The sequence below is a fragment of the Lonchura striata genome, chromosome 21, assembly GCF_050655825.1.
Source record: "Lonchura striata isolate lonStrDom1 chromosome 21, ASM5065582v1, whole genome shotgun sequence".
Taxonomy (NCBI): domain Eukaryota; kingdom Metazoa; phylum Chordata; class Aves; order Passeriformes; family Estrildidae; genus Lonchura; species Lonchura striata.
The window spans coordinates 7,354,851-7,371,932 of record NC_140723.1 but is presented as its reverse complement, the minus strand read 5'-3'; the positions used below and the strand labels follow the sequence as shown (position 1 = coordinate 7,371,932).

The following is a 17,082-nucleotide window of genomic DNA, read 5'->3' as shown; positions in this document are numbered from 1 at the left end:
TCCATGATCATCAAGCCCAACATTTAAAGGCAGTTTCCTCAGCAATAGCACTGCTTTCATGAAGGGACCTACTCAGATCCTAGGAAAAACCACCAAACTACTCCAAGTGCTGCCTATGAGCCAGCAGAGTAAAATGCCATTGAAAATGTAACCACCACTGCATCCAAGTAGACTACTACACATTTACTCAAGGAGCAAAAAGTAACCTCTTCTGCCTTAAGAGCCCTGTCAAACAAATTCCTAGGAATAAACACTTCTAAGTACAATTCTAAAACCATTTGGCATTGACTAAGTGTTGATCACTGGGCATCTTTCAGAAGAAAAGCCTTTTTCAGACATATGCTGGAACAGAAAAAAGCTCTAGCACTGATTCACCTCCAGGTTACTGCAGTTACTTTTTAACATAAAGCTGCCTGAAGATCACATCAGAAAGACCCATAGAATTAATTCTGTCTTCATGTTTTAGAAAAGCATCACACCTTGCCTTAAAAAAAACCAAACCAGGCACTATTTGCATGCACTGCCTCCTCCCAACCCAAGGCACTGGGTTTTTTTAGCAATACACAAAACACCATTTGTTGAAATTCCTGATTTGGAGCAGTTTTGAAATGGTGCATCCTCTCCTATAAACAGAATTGTTCCTGGGATGGGAGCTGCAATGGAAGGCATGCCAAGATACACAGCTGAGCTACAATGCCGCTTAAGTAAATTTGGGAACATGCAAAGCTTAATATAGAAATTCCCTTTATGGCAGATAACACCGTGGAAGTTTAGTACTTCTAAAAATGGTCACTGTCCAAAGAGAAACATCCAAATGGAAATGGACAGAGCAACTCTAGCTCTCCATTCAAAATAAATCCATTTATCAAGGGTATTTTTCAAAGAGAATTTCTATTCCCTTACATCTTACAATCATAAAATTCTCCTTCTGATCTAAGATTCTAATACAATCTTCTACAGCCTTTCAAAAAAACACCAAAGAGATGAAGGGAAGAATAATTTTGGAGGCTTTTTTTTTTTTTAATGCCCCCTTTTAGACTGGCAACAGTGACTGGAGGAATCACAGGAGAGCTCTGTACAACCAGAATGGGAGCTGTTGTTCTGGAGTAAAGGACTACTTAAAATGGAAGGCCTGGGAAAAAAAAAAAGTCATTTCTGTGATCTCAGGCAGCATAAATTATAGAGAGAAGACATTTGATGAGTTCTATGCTAAGGATTAATTTGCCATTTAAAAATGCAAGGAACAGATGGATCTCTTGGCTAGGACTATATTTGGGAATTACTTCATTTTGCTGCCCACATGCAAATAAAAATACAGAACTTTTTGTGAGCTTTCACATGGGTAGAAAACACTGAAGTAATGAAAATAAAACCAAAAAGAAAATGTCTGCATGAAATAGGTAAAGTGCCACAGCACCTATTCTGGGTGTGCAATAAGCCGGGGGAGAAAATGCAGTTTTACTTTGTTGAACAATTATGGAGAGTAATGCCAGGTTTAAAAAGTAAATTTCAGAGAAAAACAATCCCAAAACCAACCCAGCAAAACCTGTATCACATGACAGTGTTTGCCACTTAAGAGTAACTTCTGAGAAAGCACCTTGCTGTAACTTAATTCCAGGGAATTTGTTAGGATTTAGCGATTACACCTCCACACATGGTCAGAAGCCCAGGGATTCTCTTTCCCAAAAGCCTGGGCCAGTTGCATCGCACTTACCAGAAATAAGCACAGGTGAGAACTTAATTTGTTTGAAGAAAAATGCGTAAGTAGGGGAAAATCCAGAAGAAAATGCCTTACACCTCCCTGGACCGAGTGCCTCTACAGCCCTGGTCTCCACCCTGCATGGCAGCGGCTGGGAAAGGAGGAGCAGCGCGAGGCAATTCCGCTGGCACAGTGGAGAGGTCGGAAGAAAAGTCCTCTGAGGAATTCCCACAGGCAAAGCCTGTGTGCTTCCCTTACAGGAGCCAGTGCTTTCAAAGCCCCAAACCATGGCAGCCACACGTACAATGTTAATTAAGCACCTTCCTTTCTTCCATGTGATTTCTCTGAGTTCGAGGGAAACTGCATGTTAAAAAGCAAACCCAACATCAACTCCCGAGACAGCTGTTAGATACCATCTCTGTTTCTCCTCTAGCAACACAATGAGCCTTTCCTCCCTCTCTCCAGCTCAAAAACAAAGAAATAAACTGCAAATTTCACCCAGTAAAGCCTTGACCAGCGCAGGACCTCCTTGGCGTATTCCCAGACTCCGGAACAGGGATAAGCATGGCTCCGCGCACATTTAGAAAACAAAGAGGAACAGAAAATCTGTACTAACCCGACAGCTTCCTTTCTGTGACTATTCATCCTTCACAATCCAACAGGACACACCAGCCAGTAAACAAACATGGAAGGGAGGGACCAACTTCAAAGCAAGTGTGTAAATCTTACATAATTTGAGGGTTTGAGATCTTGCAGCAACCTCTTACCCAACCAGGTGTCAGATGATCCGAGGAGGTCAGACCTGTAGCAGCCATGGTAAGTAGGACACTCTGCATCTCACTCAGCCCAGCTCGGCACTGTTTGTCCACAGGGACCTGGGGCCGGGCATTCTTGGGAATTCACTTTCAGGAGGAGACAGTGCCTTTCTTTCACATCTTATCACGCCAGAAAAGCTATGCTCTCAAATGGATGAAAGATAATAAACACGTGAATGCCCTTAGAGCCAAGATCTGCTGGAGATATGTCTTAATTATTCTTGATTTTTAAACTGTTTGATGAGGTTCTCATATTTTTTCCCAGGTATAAAAACTATAATTTCTGGACATCTACAGAGAACATCCCACAACCATGGAAGAAATGAAGCTACAGCACTGAAAACTACTTCCCTCTCATAGAAAGGATTCTCTAAGAGGTACCTTTCCTGCCATCCTGGATTTCTAAGTGTCTTCTAGCCAAAACCATCGCTTTGAGCTAAATAAAGCAACTGAGCACTGAAGCCCAGACGCTTCTCAAAGAGAAGGAATTAAAAGGTTCCAAGTCTCGCTTCTCCAGACAGCAGAGTGCACTCAGGGCTGGAAGTACCAGGAAACAAAGGAACAGGTCCCCTACCTTTGTTATGGGCCTCTTGCCAGGAGGGATCACAGAGAAGTCCTGTTTCTTAACGCCAAAGCTATTTTTGCTCTCATATTAGGCACTTAATGAATAATTATGCAAAGACTTTATTCACATGGCATCAACACAGTGCATGTCTCCCTGCTCTTCCTTTTGAAAACTCAGCTTCCCTTCAAGATTTAAACAAAATTTGGACCACATACCAAAACATATACATTTTTTCTGCTCTACAGAACCCATCGAAGCCCTCACCTCTCGGCCGAGCCTGTGATTTTCCACTCAAGAGTCAGGCTGCCTTCTCTCCGGGTGGCATTAGGAGCTGACTGCAAGGATCTGCAGTGGGATCCCTAATCTCCTGCTAAGAAGCTTTTGCACTTAAACCCTAGATGCCATCATTAGTGGTTTTGGCACTCGCGACGTCACGGCCGGACTGCGCTTGATGCTGGGACGATGAGGGCAAAGCTAAGCACATCAGGTACATGGTTAATTCAATGGACAAAGATTAGGGGATGATACTATTTTTTATTTTCTCCCCAATAAGGCTTATTTACTATTAATTCCCATCCCTGTGACCTTATTTAAGAACAGCGTGTTCCTCCTGAGATTGTTTGTAAAGTTAACGCCCAAGACACATTGCTACGCCTCAAGGAGACCTGTTCTCCCAGCCCTTAGGTTTTACAGGGAAGGTTCTCCTTCTGCATCCACGCCTCTGGCAGAGCCAGAAACATCCTCTTTGGGGAAAAAAAACCCCAAAACAAAACCAACAAATCACTGTATTTGCAAGTCCAAAGGGATGTGATGTCTAGGTTTTAATTGGAACACCTATGGCTGAGCACAGGCAGTGGCTGGATTTTTCCTCTGATCACTGCAACGACTGGTATTTTTTCAAGAAGCGTTCAATACAGCCTTCCTCTTCTGCTATTCATCCCTCCACGTGAATATTCATCAGAAATTATTAAACTGCCCTTTATTCCAAAGGTCTGTGCCACAGGGATGCTCTCCCCCAGCTCTGGTGCCTGCGGTGCATGCATCTCCATCTAAGCTGTAAGCACTTCCAGACTACAATCCTCCTATCTATTTTAGCCATGATTCACATCCGAGCTGTGTGTGTCTCCCAAAGAAAGGGGAATCTGGACCGCTCATGCAGAGGGAGGCAGCCACCACAGCCCACGGCACCACACGTTTCCCTGTTTTCCTTGGCTTTCTCAGGGCTGGTTTCCCCTTGCTCTCCCAGTGTGCAGCAGGAAGAGAACACATTTCTCTTCCTGCCTCCAGGATCCCTCACACTAAGCCTGGCTTCTGAGCAGTAACACGGGCAGCTTCAACTTCCCTGACCTCAGCTAATTCTTTCCTTCCCTCAGCCTACTCAAGATGATTAAGCAAAATACTTGGAAGGAAATCAAAGCCTTAAAAATGCAATTAGAAGTGACCATTTTGTTAATACGCACATGCACAACCCCAAAGTCAAGCCCAATCCAGCAGCACCTGACCTTTGGGAAAACAGCAATTTTTAGCAGCTCCCACGGACTTAAGGAACAGCCCAAAGTCTCCTACAATGCTGGTGAGAGCAGTACTGTCCACATAGCTCAGGCTTTTTCCACTATTCCTAAAAAAGGAGGTTAAGAAGACATGAAATTGTGAATTCTCACACCAGACACTGGCTCCTACAGACCTACAGCTGTCCAGGGATGACTTTAAAATATCATTTTTAGCACACATCCTTACACACACCCAGATCTTTCTCCCCCAGCTGCAGAAAAGGCAAGTTTACCAGAGGGTCTGGAATCAGCTATCACAAATCCTCATATTCTCTAGCAAGGATTCTGATCTCCTTGCAGGAAACCTTTAAAGCATTGAAATAATAATAATCTCTTTAACAACAATAAAGTCGTTTGAAATCATCAAAACAGTTATCACAGTAATAAACCAGAAATATTTTTCTTGGGCAATTTCCACTTCAGCCATCCACAACATGATACATTTTTAAGACTCCTTTCCTGAAAGATTTCTTTCTTCCTCTACCTGTAAAGAAACAAATGCTCTTTGACAAAGCAGCAGTTGAGCTTCTGGGCCCTGACACAGAAACAAAGCCTGACAGCCCAGATTTAGATAAACACCTACTTCTGCACATTTAGGAAGAGGCTTAATTGCTTTGTCATTTAGAGCCAGCAATTACCAACTATTACTGGAAGTGCGGTGGTGGTGGGGGGTATTAATTGCAGCCAAATGTCCACTCTTTTTTGGGCAGCTCATGCCAAGAAAATTAAGTACTAAATAAAAAAGACATTTAAACCCCTCTTCGTTATAACGTTTTAAAGTATTTTATTTTCTATTCATATGTAAGGGGTGGGTTCTCCCAGAGGGGCCAACAAAGATAAAATTTCTATTTAATTTTGGAAACTGTGTCAAATCACGGCAAGGTGATATTTGGATGTTGGGGCAGGCTCCAAAATCGCCCTTTTGGGGCATTTTGGGGGCTGATTCCTCCAGCGAGGAAACTAGCGCTTAACTTCTAGAGCGAGCAGAGCATTTAAGGTTTAAAACAAATAAATAAACAACCTAAAATAGGTTGAGAGGGAGAGAGGGTGGTTCTCCCCCCTCAGAGCCAGCTCTGACACAGGCACTACTTGATTTGTCTGAGCGCTCTGAGGGGAAAACCTCCACGCAGGAGCGAGAGCTGCTCCAGCGCTAAGGCGGGGGAGGGATTCTATGTATTTTCTTTTTAATTTGAAAGGTTTTTTGTGGCAATGGCGATGTTTTTTCCGCGGGGCTCGGGCGGCCCCGCCCCGGGGGCGGCGCGGCAGCCCCGGCCGGCTCCCGCCGGCTCAGACCGGTTCTCAGCGCAAACAACCGCCCCCCGCCCGCCGGGGCAGCGCGGCCGCGAAACTCCCGCTTTCCTCCAGAAACACCCACTTTTCCCTCAGGAACACCCGCGTTTCCGTCAGGAACACCCGCTTTTCCCTCAGGAACACCCGCGTTTCCCTCAGGAACACCCGCTCTCCCCGCCCCCCAGAAACAGCCGGGTCAGGCGACGCCGCGGCCGCGCCGCCATTACAGCGGCGGGCGCGCTCCGCCGGCCGTGAGGCGAGAGAAAGCGGCGGGGTTTCGCAGCGAGATAAAAAAGTCTTATTATGCAACGCACATTTTTAATAGATTGTTGCCGGGTCCGGGGCTGAGGTAACGCGGGCTGTCAGCAGCTGGGGCGAGAGGCTGAGGGACAAGCGGGCTGCGACCGCTCCCTGCCAAGGGCGCTGAGGCACCACTTCTTCACCATCCGTGAGGAGTACTTAAATATATCACGTTTTTTTTTTTTCTTCACCATCCGTGAGGAGAACTTAAATATATCACGTTATTTTTTTTTTCCACAGAAGGATCTGTTTATGTGGTTACACATGCACAGGTACGTCTTTTTCGGCATATCTCGAGCATAAAGGTTTGCTTTCTGTGTTATAATCTCTCCAAAGCCATCTGAAAACGTTCTGCCTCTGCTCTATCTCAAGAAACCCGATACAGTCCCAAGGGTAAAAAAAGCCACGTTTAAAGGATGGTCTCGGTTATATTTAGCTGAGCAGCAGCACCGGCTGACACGAGCAGAAACACAAGGAAGAACAAAGTGAAAACGCTCGACAGTTGTTAACAAAAACCTGCGAGTATCTGAGGTGGAGTTTTTTTTCTAAATTTTCCTTTCCCTAATTTCACATTTTACCGTGCAGAGAGAACATTAAAGCAGCACATGGGTTTATGTGAACAAAAGGTAAGGATGAGGTGTTTCACCTGACTCTGACAGGATTTACTGTTGCCTTTGTGTAATGGAAAAGGCCTCTCATTCTAAGAAATTATTTTAATTTTCTTTTATAAATCTTAGCCTAATTCTTTTCCCATACAAACACGAGCCTGCTCAACCCTGTTGTTCTACTAGAAGTGATTACAATTTTTCAGTAATTAACTGTACCAAATGTACGTGGAATTATTTAACCTCGAGAAAAGCCATCTCACAGATGCTTCAATAAAGACCAAACAGCTACATTTAACCTCATTGTTCCTGATTTTTCATCAGTCCTCAGCACAGGCATCTCCAAACCCCCTCAAAATCCCAAATCCCAGCTAAATCAGTGATTCATCACTTCTGGCAGCAAACAACACAGGAAGGAGGAGATTAAGACAATGGTAGAGAAAGGTTTGCATTATGTAATGAAACTAAAACTCTTTTTTTTTCTACTTTCATTTCAGTTGTTCAAACAGGGTAGGAAAGTCCCTGACTACATAAAATAACCAGGAGGTTTCAGGGAGCCTGTTTTTCCCATGATTAAAATTCTCTTGGCAGTGTTTTTCATCAGTTTATTTCAATATTAAGACACACACATATTCCAGTCCAATGGTAATTCCTTGCTCCAGAAATAATTTCATCACAGAAAAATCTAAAATTAAAACCAATCTCTAATTACCTTATGCCTTGCCCACTTGTCACGAGAACTTTAAATACATTTATCAGAATTACAAAAAAAAAAATCCCTTTTCAAATCTCTGTAAGAGAACTTCTTCCCATTTCTTTATTTCAGGAAGACTGGAATAACTGTGCTCATATAGATCTTGGTGAATATAAAACCAGTGTTGTATCTAAGCTGAAAATGCTCTTTTAATTTCCCAATATCTATTTCATATTACAAGCTATAGAGAAATAGTCATCTTAGTAATCATTCATCCAACTCCAGCATCCTGGAGATGAGACAACCAAATAAACACTCTTAAAAATAAATTAAAGGTGACTACATTACACATTATAGGAAATTATTCATTTAACTGGCAAATCCCCCAGCATCCTCCACATCAGACAGCAGAATAAACATTCTTAAAAAATAAATTAAAGGCCAAAGGAAACCTCAGGTCGCTTATCTGCAGATGGAACACATGGGGTGTTCATGCTTTCACAGCCTGAACATCACCTACAGGAAATCAAACATTTCTGCCTGGGTTTTTGTAAATGAATTCAAACCCCATCCCAACAAGGATTTTAGGAGCAAAATGCTCCACTCTCAGTGCTGGGTGGTTCAGCACGCTGCTGCAGCAAAGCTTTAAGAATAATCACTAACACATGGACAGCAAGAGACATTGTCAGGCCATTTGACGTTACAGCACTGAATCAAAAAGCCCAGAAATTATTTTTAGCACATTAGAGCACCTCAACAAGCAGCCTAGAAGAGAGCTTTTGCTACAAAAGAAAAAAAAAACCTAAAAGCAGGGGGGATCTTTCCAAAAGGTTGCGTAGGGCACAAACAAAATGTTGTTTGCTTCCTATGGGATCACCCAGCTTCCATCCAGAGCCAGCTTCTTCCATGACACAGTACAAAAATATGTTTGCTAATGTATTATTTGTGGTGCATGTCTGAATCACCAGAACGGAGACAATGAAGCTTCTGGTGGTGGCAAATTACCATTTTCAAGGGCTTTTTTATACTTTCAAGGTGATAAAAAAATTCCACCAACCCTTTTCCACTATATGGGTGGGGAATGAGCAATCTCACACTAAGAAGACTTCAAAACACAAATTCATCCTCAAATCCACGCAGGAACCATCCACATCCACGAGCTTCCTCAGCTCAGCAGGCAACTTCTGAGAGGCCACAAAACACCCCAAATAAAGCCTGGCTTCAGAGAATACTGGTTATTTTTAATGTGCTCTTTCCGGTTTTAGTTTCTAAATCACTCCCTTGCAGCACCATTACCTGCAAAGGCCTCCAAATAGCAATTTAAAGCAAAGTTTAGTGGAGACCCAACACAACAAACTCTGAACCTTTAGGAGATAAAGGCTTTTTCAGGTTGTTTTTTAATTTTTAAGCAAGCAGTGTTTCTTCAGTATTGACCAGGAAAATCAGCTCCATTTAATCAGTGTTATTTACTTCACACAGGTCTTGAAAACCACAAGCAAGGAAACCCAAACTTCTCCTTCACCACCTTACTGCTTTTTCACAGCTTCTGAAGGACAGTACCCAGCACAAAGTTCCCATGAGTGCTGAACACCCACCGTGTGCCCCAAACACCCCCAGGGCAGGGAACACAACTCTGCCAGCTGAGACCAACAGGGCCAGACTCGAGTGACCACGCTCTTAAATTTAGAAGAATGCAGTGTCATAAAGACCTTAATAATAACCATGGCCCCTCAAAATTGGCCATTTCCACTTATAAAAAACCTGTAAGAGAATCTCCAGCTTGCTAAAATCCTAGAGACCACGGAAATTGCAGGAATAATTATTCTCCAGACAAAAGAAACTGGATATATTACACAGCAAGTGGGAGCACCGAACCACGGAAAAGGGGGTGAGGCAGCTTTTGCTCACCAACAGTCTATGAGGGGCTTAATATTTACATGGCTAAATTTCAACTGTGTTGAAAATTAAACACTTCTGCTTTGAAAGATTTCAAGGCCCGGTGGGGTTTTGCTTCCCAAAGTAAAGAGAGGGTTAAATGTTTATTATTATCTAACTGATTGCTAAGAAACATGTAAAACTCTTTTCTGATCCTTCAAAATTAAATATACAATCCACCAGATTCCATTACTTGCTTGACTGAGTTTGATTTTATTGTATTAATAAGAAAAAAATGTTTTATTTCCTCCCAGAGTATAGTCTACTTTTCCATTACTACAACTAGAAATTGCCAAGAAAATGAAATGCTCAAGCACAGCAGATGCTGCTTTTCTTCTCATTAAATCTTAAAACTTGGTTCCAATGGGATCATATTTAGTCCTCTCAAATTCAGAACAGGATTTCATCCTGCCTCGACATCCCAACAATGACATTTTATAAATATTACGAGTTTCTTGGACGCCTTTCTCATTCCACAAGGAGCAGAGGAGCACCAGTAGAGATTTTTTCTTCTTCCCCTGCTCAAGATTTTTTTTATTAAAACTTAAATGTAACCAGCCCTCCTTTCAATCCATTTTCTCTATGATTTTTTTTAAACCTCTGGAAGTCTCACAGCTTTTTCTGGGCTGTAATAACTGTGAAAAATCTTTGACAAAGGATTGTCTTTATTCAAGCATTAAACTCTCATTGAGAGAGATGCTGTAAATAAACAAGTGCTTAAAAGCAACCTAAAAGTTGTCTTAAATCTTCACCTGCTCTCTAACCGAGACAGGACCTGGATTTCTAAATCCAAGAAGAGAAAACAGTAATTAAAAGAAGTAAATAAACCTTTGCATGATTCTTTAGACATGAGGGGGTGGGGCAATCAGAAGAGGAGACACTGATTTCCTAATCTTCCGTACACTCTCCGTGGGTGTCAGCCCAGCTCACCCTTCCAGAAGGTCCAACATTCAAGGTAAGACTTTGTGAGAATAATTCTCTTGGTCACAGAGTTCTGACAGTGGTAAAATTCTATTCACAGTGATAAAACACAGGATCCTAGAACGGGTTGGGAGGGACCTTAAAGTTCACCTAATTCCACCCCTGCCAATAATCCCATGGGCAGGGACACCTTCCACTGTCCCAGGCTGCTCCAAGCCCTGTCCAGCCTGGCCTTGGGCACCTCCAGGGATCCAGGGGCAGCCACAGCTGCTCTGGGCACCTGTGCCAGGGCCTGCCCACCTCACAGGGAGGAATGCCTTCCCCAAATCCCATCTAACCCGGCCCTCTGGCAGCGCAAGCCATTCCCCCTTGTCCTGTCACTCCAGGCCTTTGCGAAATCGAACACTCTACTGATTCACTTATTTACTTAATGAATATTTTCAGTTTTAGAAAAGACCTGGTATGCAAAGGAAACGCTGCCAACTCTGCAAACCCTCCAGAAGAGCAGAGCTCTTGGCCAAAGAGCATAAAACATTTATGGGTGCAACCATAGCTTTGTGGCTTCCACTCTTAGGGTGAATTTAATCTTAAAAAGCCAAATATCAGAGAGGCACTTCAATATGAATTTAAAAACTGTTAAAAGAAATCAGTCATTTTCTAACACCTTCTTTTCTCCCCCATAGGTATTTTGTAAAGCATGCAAATACAGAGCTCTTGCAGAACTAAGGACTCGCATCCCCAGGAATCGCAAACTTGGATTATTTTCTTTCAATTCTTCCAAGTCTGCAAATTTTGCTGTGAGGCAGCAGGGCGAGAAATGGGAAGGCGACAAATCAACCTCATGAATGTCAGCAGTGTCAGGGAACAAGAAGAAACAGAACAATACCACTCATCATTTCCCAAACTATGCTGAAGTGTGGTCTGTAAAAAGCAGCTGACCTTAACATTTGCTTTTTCTCTCACTGAAGCAAATAAAAGTGACCCTGTTCACCAGGCACACAGGAAGGAGGCCTTGTGTCCATACATCCCTGCTCTGCCCAGCCACCATCTTACAGATGCTGCATGGATCCACCATGGAAAATGACAAAACAACAGCACCAGCGTTCCCCTTGGAACCCTCGGTGCCAGCTGAGCCTTTTGACATTTCACTGCAGTTCACTTCTACCTCAACGACCAAAGCTTCGCCACGGAACAACTCCTTGGGCTCACACCTCGGCAACGACCCGCACAGCCCACGGCACAGGGACCTACCTGTCGCTGCTGGTACTGCTGCTGCTGCTGAGGGAGTCGCTGCTGGACGATCTGCTCCGGGAGCCGCTGCCGCTGGGGGAGCGGGCGGGCCGGGCGGCCTGGCTGGCCAGGCGCTGCGGGGACTGCGTCCTGGACTGCGACGAGTGCGGCGAGCGGCTCCGGCTGTGCTGGTAGTTCCGCTCCGGCCTTCTGCCTCGTACCTCCCGTGTAATGTCATCCCTGTAGATATCCCTGTGTACCACACTGGGCAATGTAAACTGCTCCCGGGCCCTAGGTTCGTAGCGGGGGTCGTGAGCGTCAAAGCGGTTTGGACTTCGGCTCCGAGAAGTGTAATAGAGCCCGTGTTGTAAGGTCCGCTCCCGAGGGTCTCTATAGTAATCCTGATCGTAATGTCTCGTCCGATCAAATCCGCCCGTCCCCCGCTCATGGTGTCCATAGGCACTATGTTCATAAGCACGCTCCCTGTTATCTGAAGCCCTGCATTTGGGAAGGGGGAAAAATATTGCATCAGAAAGGGGCAGGCACAACTAAAAGCAAATCATGCAAACATTCATGGCAGCACTCGACTTATTGTAGCGACTGCTTCTCCACTAACCAGCAATAACCTATCAAGCAAACAATGACAAACTTCAAAACATTTTACTTGACTCCAAAATTATATTTGTATAGGATCAAGCTGAGCAATCATTTTGGTTTAATCACAATATGGGGCTTTCATGACCAGCAACTTGCCTGCACAGGAAAAAAATTTCTGCTTTCCCATGCAGAATCCTCATTTCAATTGTTCTTTTTCTTTTAAATTCTGTAAATAAGAAAAACTTCATGTTTGTGGACATCATCACTAACTTCTTCCTTTTCTCTCCATTTTTGCTTAAGAGCTTAAAAAAGTTTTTTTTCAAATTCTGATAATTACTAGAGCTCTTGTAATTATCCTTCTGCAAAAATGGCATCACAAATTGGGCTGTAGCCATGAAAGCCTCCATGCAAAGCATGACCCAGAGGTAAGAAGCTGCTTTCAAAAGGGGTGGTATAACCCATAGACATTTCCCAGAAAATTAGGGGGTTTCTTGTTGCTGCTCTAAAATATTTCACCCTCTTAGAGGGAATTTTTGCTTTGACCAGATTCATTTCTCTACAATCATTTCTTGTAAAAGTTGTGGATGCTAAAGAAACATCTCCATTACTAATGCTGGAACTGCAAGGATGCAGGTCCCCAGAACATACTAAGTCCCTACACAAGGACTGGGAATCCAATTTTTAGGCAGTGTTTTTGTTACAACTGCTGCAATCACAGAATTTCTATCTGCACAAGCTGCTGCTTTCCAGCAGCTACAGTCCAGTTCATTTCAGTGTTTTAAACATTCTAAATTGAGAAAGGCTCGGTGATGTTCTGAGTTAGTGTGATCTCTCAAATAAAGAGATTGACATATAAAGGAACACTACAAATAGGTTGAGTATTCCAATTTAGACAAGTACCAGGATGGTACATCTTGGTTACATCCACAGAATGGAAAATCCAGAATGGTTACTTTGAACATTTAAAAAATACTTCTAAAATTCTAAATATGTCAGGGTAGCCAAAATTAATTTAAAAATTAATTATCCATCTTACAAGGACATTTCAACCTTGTTTTTCAGCCTTCTCTATCATATTCTTCCTTTGGAATCTGTTATGAGTCACTTCAGTCGCCTGCATCCTGATAACCCAATTCTGCCTTGTGCCTCCTCCTCCTCTCCTGCATCACAGCTCTAGTTCAAATGGCAGAAATATTTCAGGGATCTTTTATGAACTGAAAATGGGATTTGAATGTTTTTTCGATTAGTATCTCAGGAAGTTCCTTCCATTCTTTCTCCAATGAATCACTAGATCCTTAATCTTCTCAATATATTCACTCTCTGTTGTTAAAGTGTAACTCACATGAAGCTTTCTATAGGGCTCCCTGAGATCTTGCCTGCATTTTTTTCTCTCAAACGATATATAAAAAACTACTTAACAAGTGCAAGAGAATGTCATTATCTTCTACATCTGCTTGAAATTCATTGTTGCATTTCTATTTCCATTACCTCTTGCTCGCAACAATGAAATTTTGAAAGCCATTTCAGCATCTGGCACAGAAATGTGTCTCTGTTTTGGTTCTTTTTTCCCCCTTTTGAAGGACCAAGATCAACAATTTTACAAACGATTGCATTTAGCATCCTACAAAGTGTTAATCAGTGAGAGCTGATTTAATGAGGTCAGAGAAAAAGCAGTATTTTCTAGCAGGTTACTGCTACAGAGCTGACAGAAAGAACAAATCCTTATCCATGAGAAGGACACAAAAGACAGACAGAGAAAGCAGAGCTGAACAGCTACTGACTACAGTGCTTTCTTCATTTATCTATTAGTACTAAGTGCTACTGGAGTTAGTGGAAAGAGAGGGTTTGACTTGGGTTAGGAGAGGGGCTAATATACACAGGGCAGGACATACCAACCTTTTCCAAGTGTGGAAACACGACCTATATTCCCAATTAAATCTAGGGAGAGAATTGTGAACATAACTTCCCCAATTTTGGCCCCTCTTACAGGGGTAATCCACCTTCTTAATGGGCAAGGGTGTCAAATGATATTTTAGATGAACCAACAAGAAAAAAAAAAAATCTTAGTGACAAGACACAAAAAAAAAATTCCACTGGACGGAAGTAGTCCCAGACTGAAACCGTAACTCTGAAACCCCCAGACTTCTTTCTTGAGACAGAAGGCACTTAAATAGATCCATAATTTTAATTTCCAGCCCTAAGTCTGAATCAAGCAGCTGGTAGAAGATCCCCCGAGGCCCGAGGGCCCTCACACTGCTGCCAGCAGGCATCCTCTGGCCGCCTTGGTAACCATCCAGCCCAGTCACTTCTCACTGGTGTATCCACAAACGGGTATTAGCACCACGTCCTTAAAGCTAAAGTATGTTTAATGTGGAGCAGCAGAGCTTTTTAAGAGACTAGATAGTAATCCACTCCCCATGGCTACTGGCGTCTTGACTGTATACCATCCAATAAATTCAAGGCAGTAGTTCTTATCCCAGCTTTAAAAAAAAATAAACTATAATTTCCAAAATTTAGTAATGTCCGTCATCTCTTTTTGCCAATACCATCAGAAAGAATAATCCCAATAACTTGGAAATGATGTAGATCCAAAATGGAACCATCACAAGCTGCCTTCGGTCTTCTCCATCCAAGCGTTATTTCCATGGCTAAGAGTTGTCGGTAGTATCCAAGGGGCTGCATCATTAAAGTCTACTCTGAATTTTGTGGTGACAATCCAATTAACATACCCGCTGCGTATAGTGAGAACTGAGAGCTAGGCATCAAGCTTTCACCGAATTCTAGGTTCTAGTATTCCGAAGATACTCCACAGAGAACTTCACCACATGTTGTAGAGTAAGATAGCTCCATCTGGCAGCAGGGATACATCCAGCAAGGCCTTAATATTATCCAAGAAATGGGATCGCTACTTCTAGAAAAGAGTAACTCCAATATCGGTGCTGGCCAAAGGAAATCTTCCATCTTAAAACCACCTTATTTCAAGTGTAGGTAAATATCCAACCAGCTGCAGGACACATCCTCTATGGATCCACAAGGTACCAGCCACTGGGATAGAAATCACTTCCGTTTCCAACCCAAAATAGGAAACATAGATAATTCCCAAAATTTTAAATCCATCTGGGGGCCCTAGATAGGAGTTTGTGTTTCTCACCATATCAAATACAAAATACCTGCCTAGAGAAACCTTGGAACTTACCCATCAAGTCTCCGCTCATAACGTCCTTCCCGTGCATGAAGTGATGGTGGGGGGCCATAAGTGGGCCCCCCACCACCTCCTCTGAACCCAGAAACCTCTCTACTACGAGATGCTATGGAAACTGTATCATCCAATCCCCGCGCAGCACTGGGAATGGTTCCTGGCTCATTATAATCCGTCCGTAGGTCTCTATCTCCCATTTTGTTGACAGAGTTGTGTGCCTTCTGGGCACTTTTGATGTCCACAAAATCCACAAATGCTGCCACTCCGCCTTCCGACCCCCTCTTAGGGAGGATTTTGACACTTTCGACACGTCCATATCTGGAAGAGAAGCAAAGCAGAGCACACATGTTAGTGCTGGTGGGAAAAGACCATGTTTAATAACATTGCCTGCTGCAAAATCAACATCCAACCCTTTACCCTTCCCCTGTGCCAGGAAAATCAATCATTGGGAGACACCAAGAGGGGAAAAAGCCATTTAAACTTTCCATGGTTACATATAAACTCCTTTCTGGAAGTGTGGGGAGCCTAGTATGGGATCACCCTTTTTATAGCAACAGAGCAGCAGCAGCTGAAGAAATAGAAAGGTGTTCACAACCAGAGCACCCTGCACATCATTAGTCTGACACAATTAAAGAGGCACAATTAAAACAAAACTGTGTCACGAGTTAAAATACAGACAACCAACCAACAATTTTCTTGGGAGACAAATGACCTTGACACAGCAATTCCACTACTTCGATCTGTATTTAACCAGGGGTGATCCTCACTCCTGATCCCAAACCCATTTATTTCCACACCCAGCAGGACACACGGACCCCCAGACCCAGTTACTGCTGGGGTTCAGCCTCCCACCCCCACTGCAGACCCAGCTGCCCAACAGGAGCCGAGAAATGCTGGAGGGAATGTGACACCACCCTACGTAATGTATGTTAAGTAACTGCAACACTTACGGATGAGTAAATGTCTATGCAAAATAAAAATAAACCCAAACATGTTTGTGTACACAAGGAAACAAGATGTAAAAACATATTTAAATAAGTTGCATCCACTCACAAAAGAAAGGACAAGCTGGGCGGGATGAACACAGTGACATTTTAACAGCCAACAACTGCAGGGTTTGGGTGCTCAGTTCTCTCTGCCAAAAGATTCTGAGCAAACCAGGGAAAAGCTTTGAACTACAGTTGGTAATCCAGGACAAGAGAAGGCAAAAAGTGTATTTCTGAATGCGCCGACATAGAGGAAAGGGATGCACAAATAAAAAACCCAATCAGGAAGTATTTGTAAACTTCTTAAAGAATCATTGTGAAAAAATTTCTATGCACAAAGGCGGCACAAGGCCGGGCAGATGTAAACAGACCTTACACAGGCAAAACTGTTCTCAGCCACACATGCAGGGAGAAGGGAATATACAACCGCCAGGCTGAGGCACACACGCTGTCAGATCCCCGAGCTGCCTCGGTTTCATGCCTGGCTTTTCCTACACCTCACAATTTCATCATTGTTGTTGGATGACTAATCCTTAAATACGATCTGAAAACCTGCCTTGCTGACTGCTGCCTTCTCATTCCAGCCTGACCTACTACACTTATATATAACCTGGTTTGGATTTAGAGCCCTTTTTTCCCTGGTTTATACGCCACTGAACACGGCTGTGCGCACAAACAAGAGCATCTTCCAAGAAA

The 17,082-nt window shown here is 43.2% G+C and overlaps 1 protein-coding gene and 1 long non-coding RNA gene across 11 annotated transcripts in view; one reads left to right on the top strand and one right to left on the bottom strand.

Moving 5' to 3' along the window:
* Positions 1 to 17,082, bottom strand: part of SPEN (spen family transcriptional repressor) — a 66,561-nt gene that overhangs the window by 32,708 nt on the left and 16,771 nt on the right. For 7 of the 9 annotated variants that reach the window (XM_021537850.4, XM_085558424.1, XM_085558421.1 and 4 more), the window contains 2 exons: positions 15,398 to 15,718; positions 11,626 to 12,102 (listed from right to left, as the gene is read on the bottom strand). In XM_021537850.4, coding sequence (XP_021393525.1) covers positions 11,626 to 12,102; positions 15,398 to 15,718 — 798 coding nt within the window. Of the gene's footprint in view, positions 1 to 2,315; positions 2,782 to 11,625; positions 12,103 to 14,097; positions 15,719 to 17,082 lie in introns of those variants that run through there. The other 2 variants (XM_085558426.1, XM_085558425.1) reach the window with 2 other exon arrangements.
* Positions 1,939 to 12,172, top strand: LOC146765675 (uncharacterized). Of its 2 annotated transcripts, none has more exons than XR_014949746.1 (3): positions 1,939 to 2,515; positions 2,780 to 10,408; positions 11,058 to 12,172. It is a non-coding gene; the product is annotated as an uncharacterized LOC146765675 (long non-coding RNA). The 2 variants fall into 2 exon arrangements; XR_014949747.1 differs by lacking the exon at positions 1,939 to 2,515 and having other exon boundaries at positions 5,714 to 6,750; positions 8,998 to 10,408.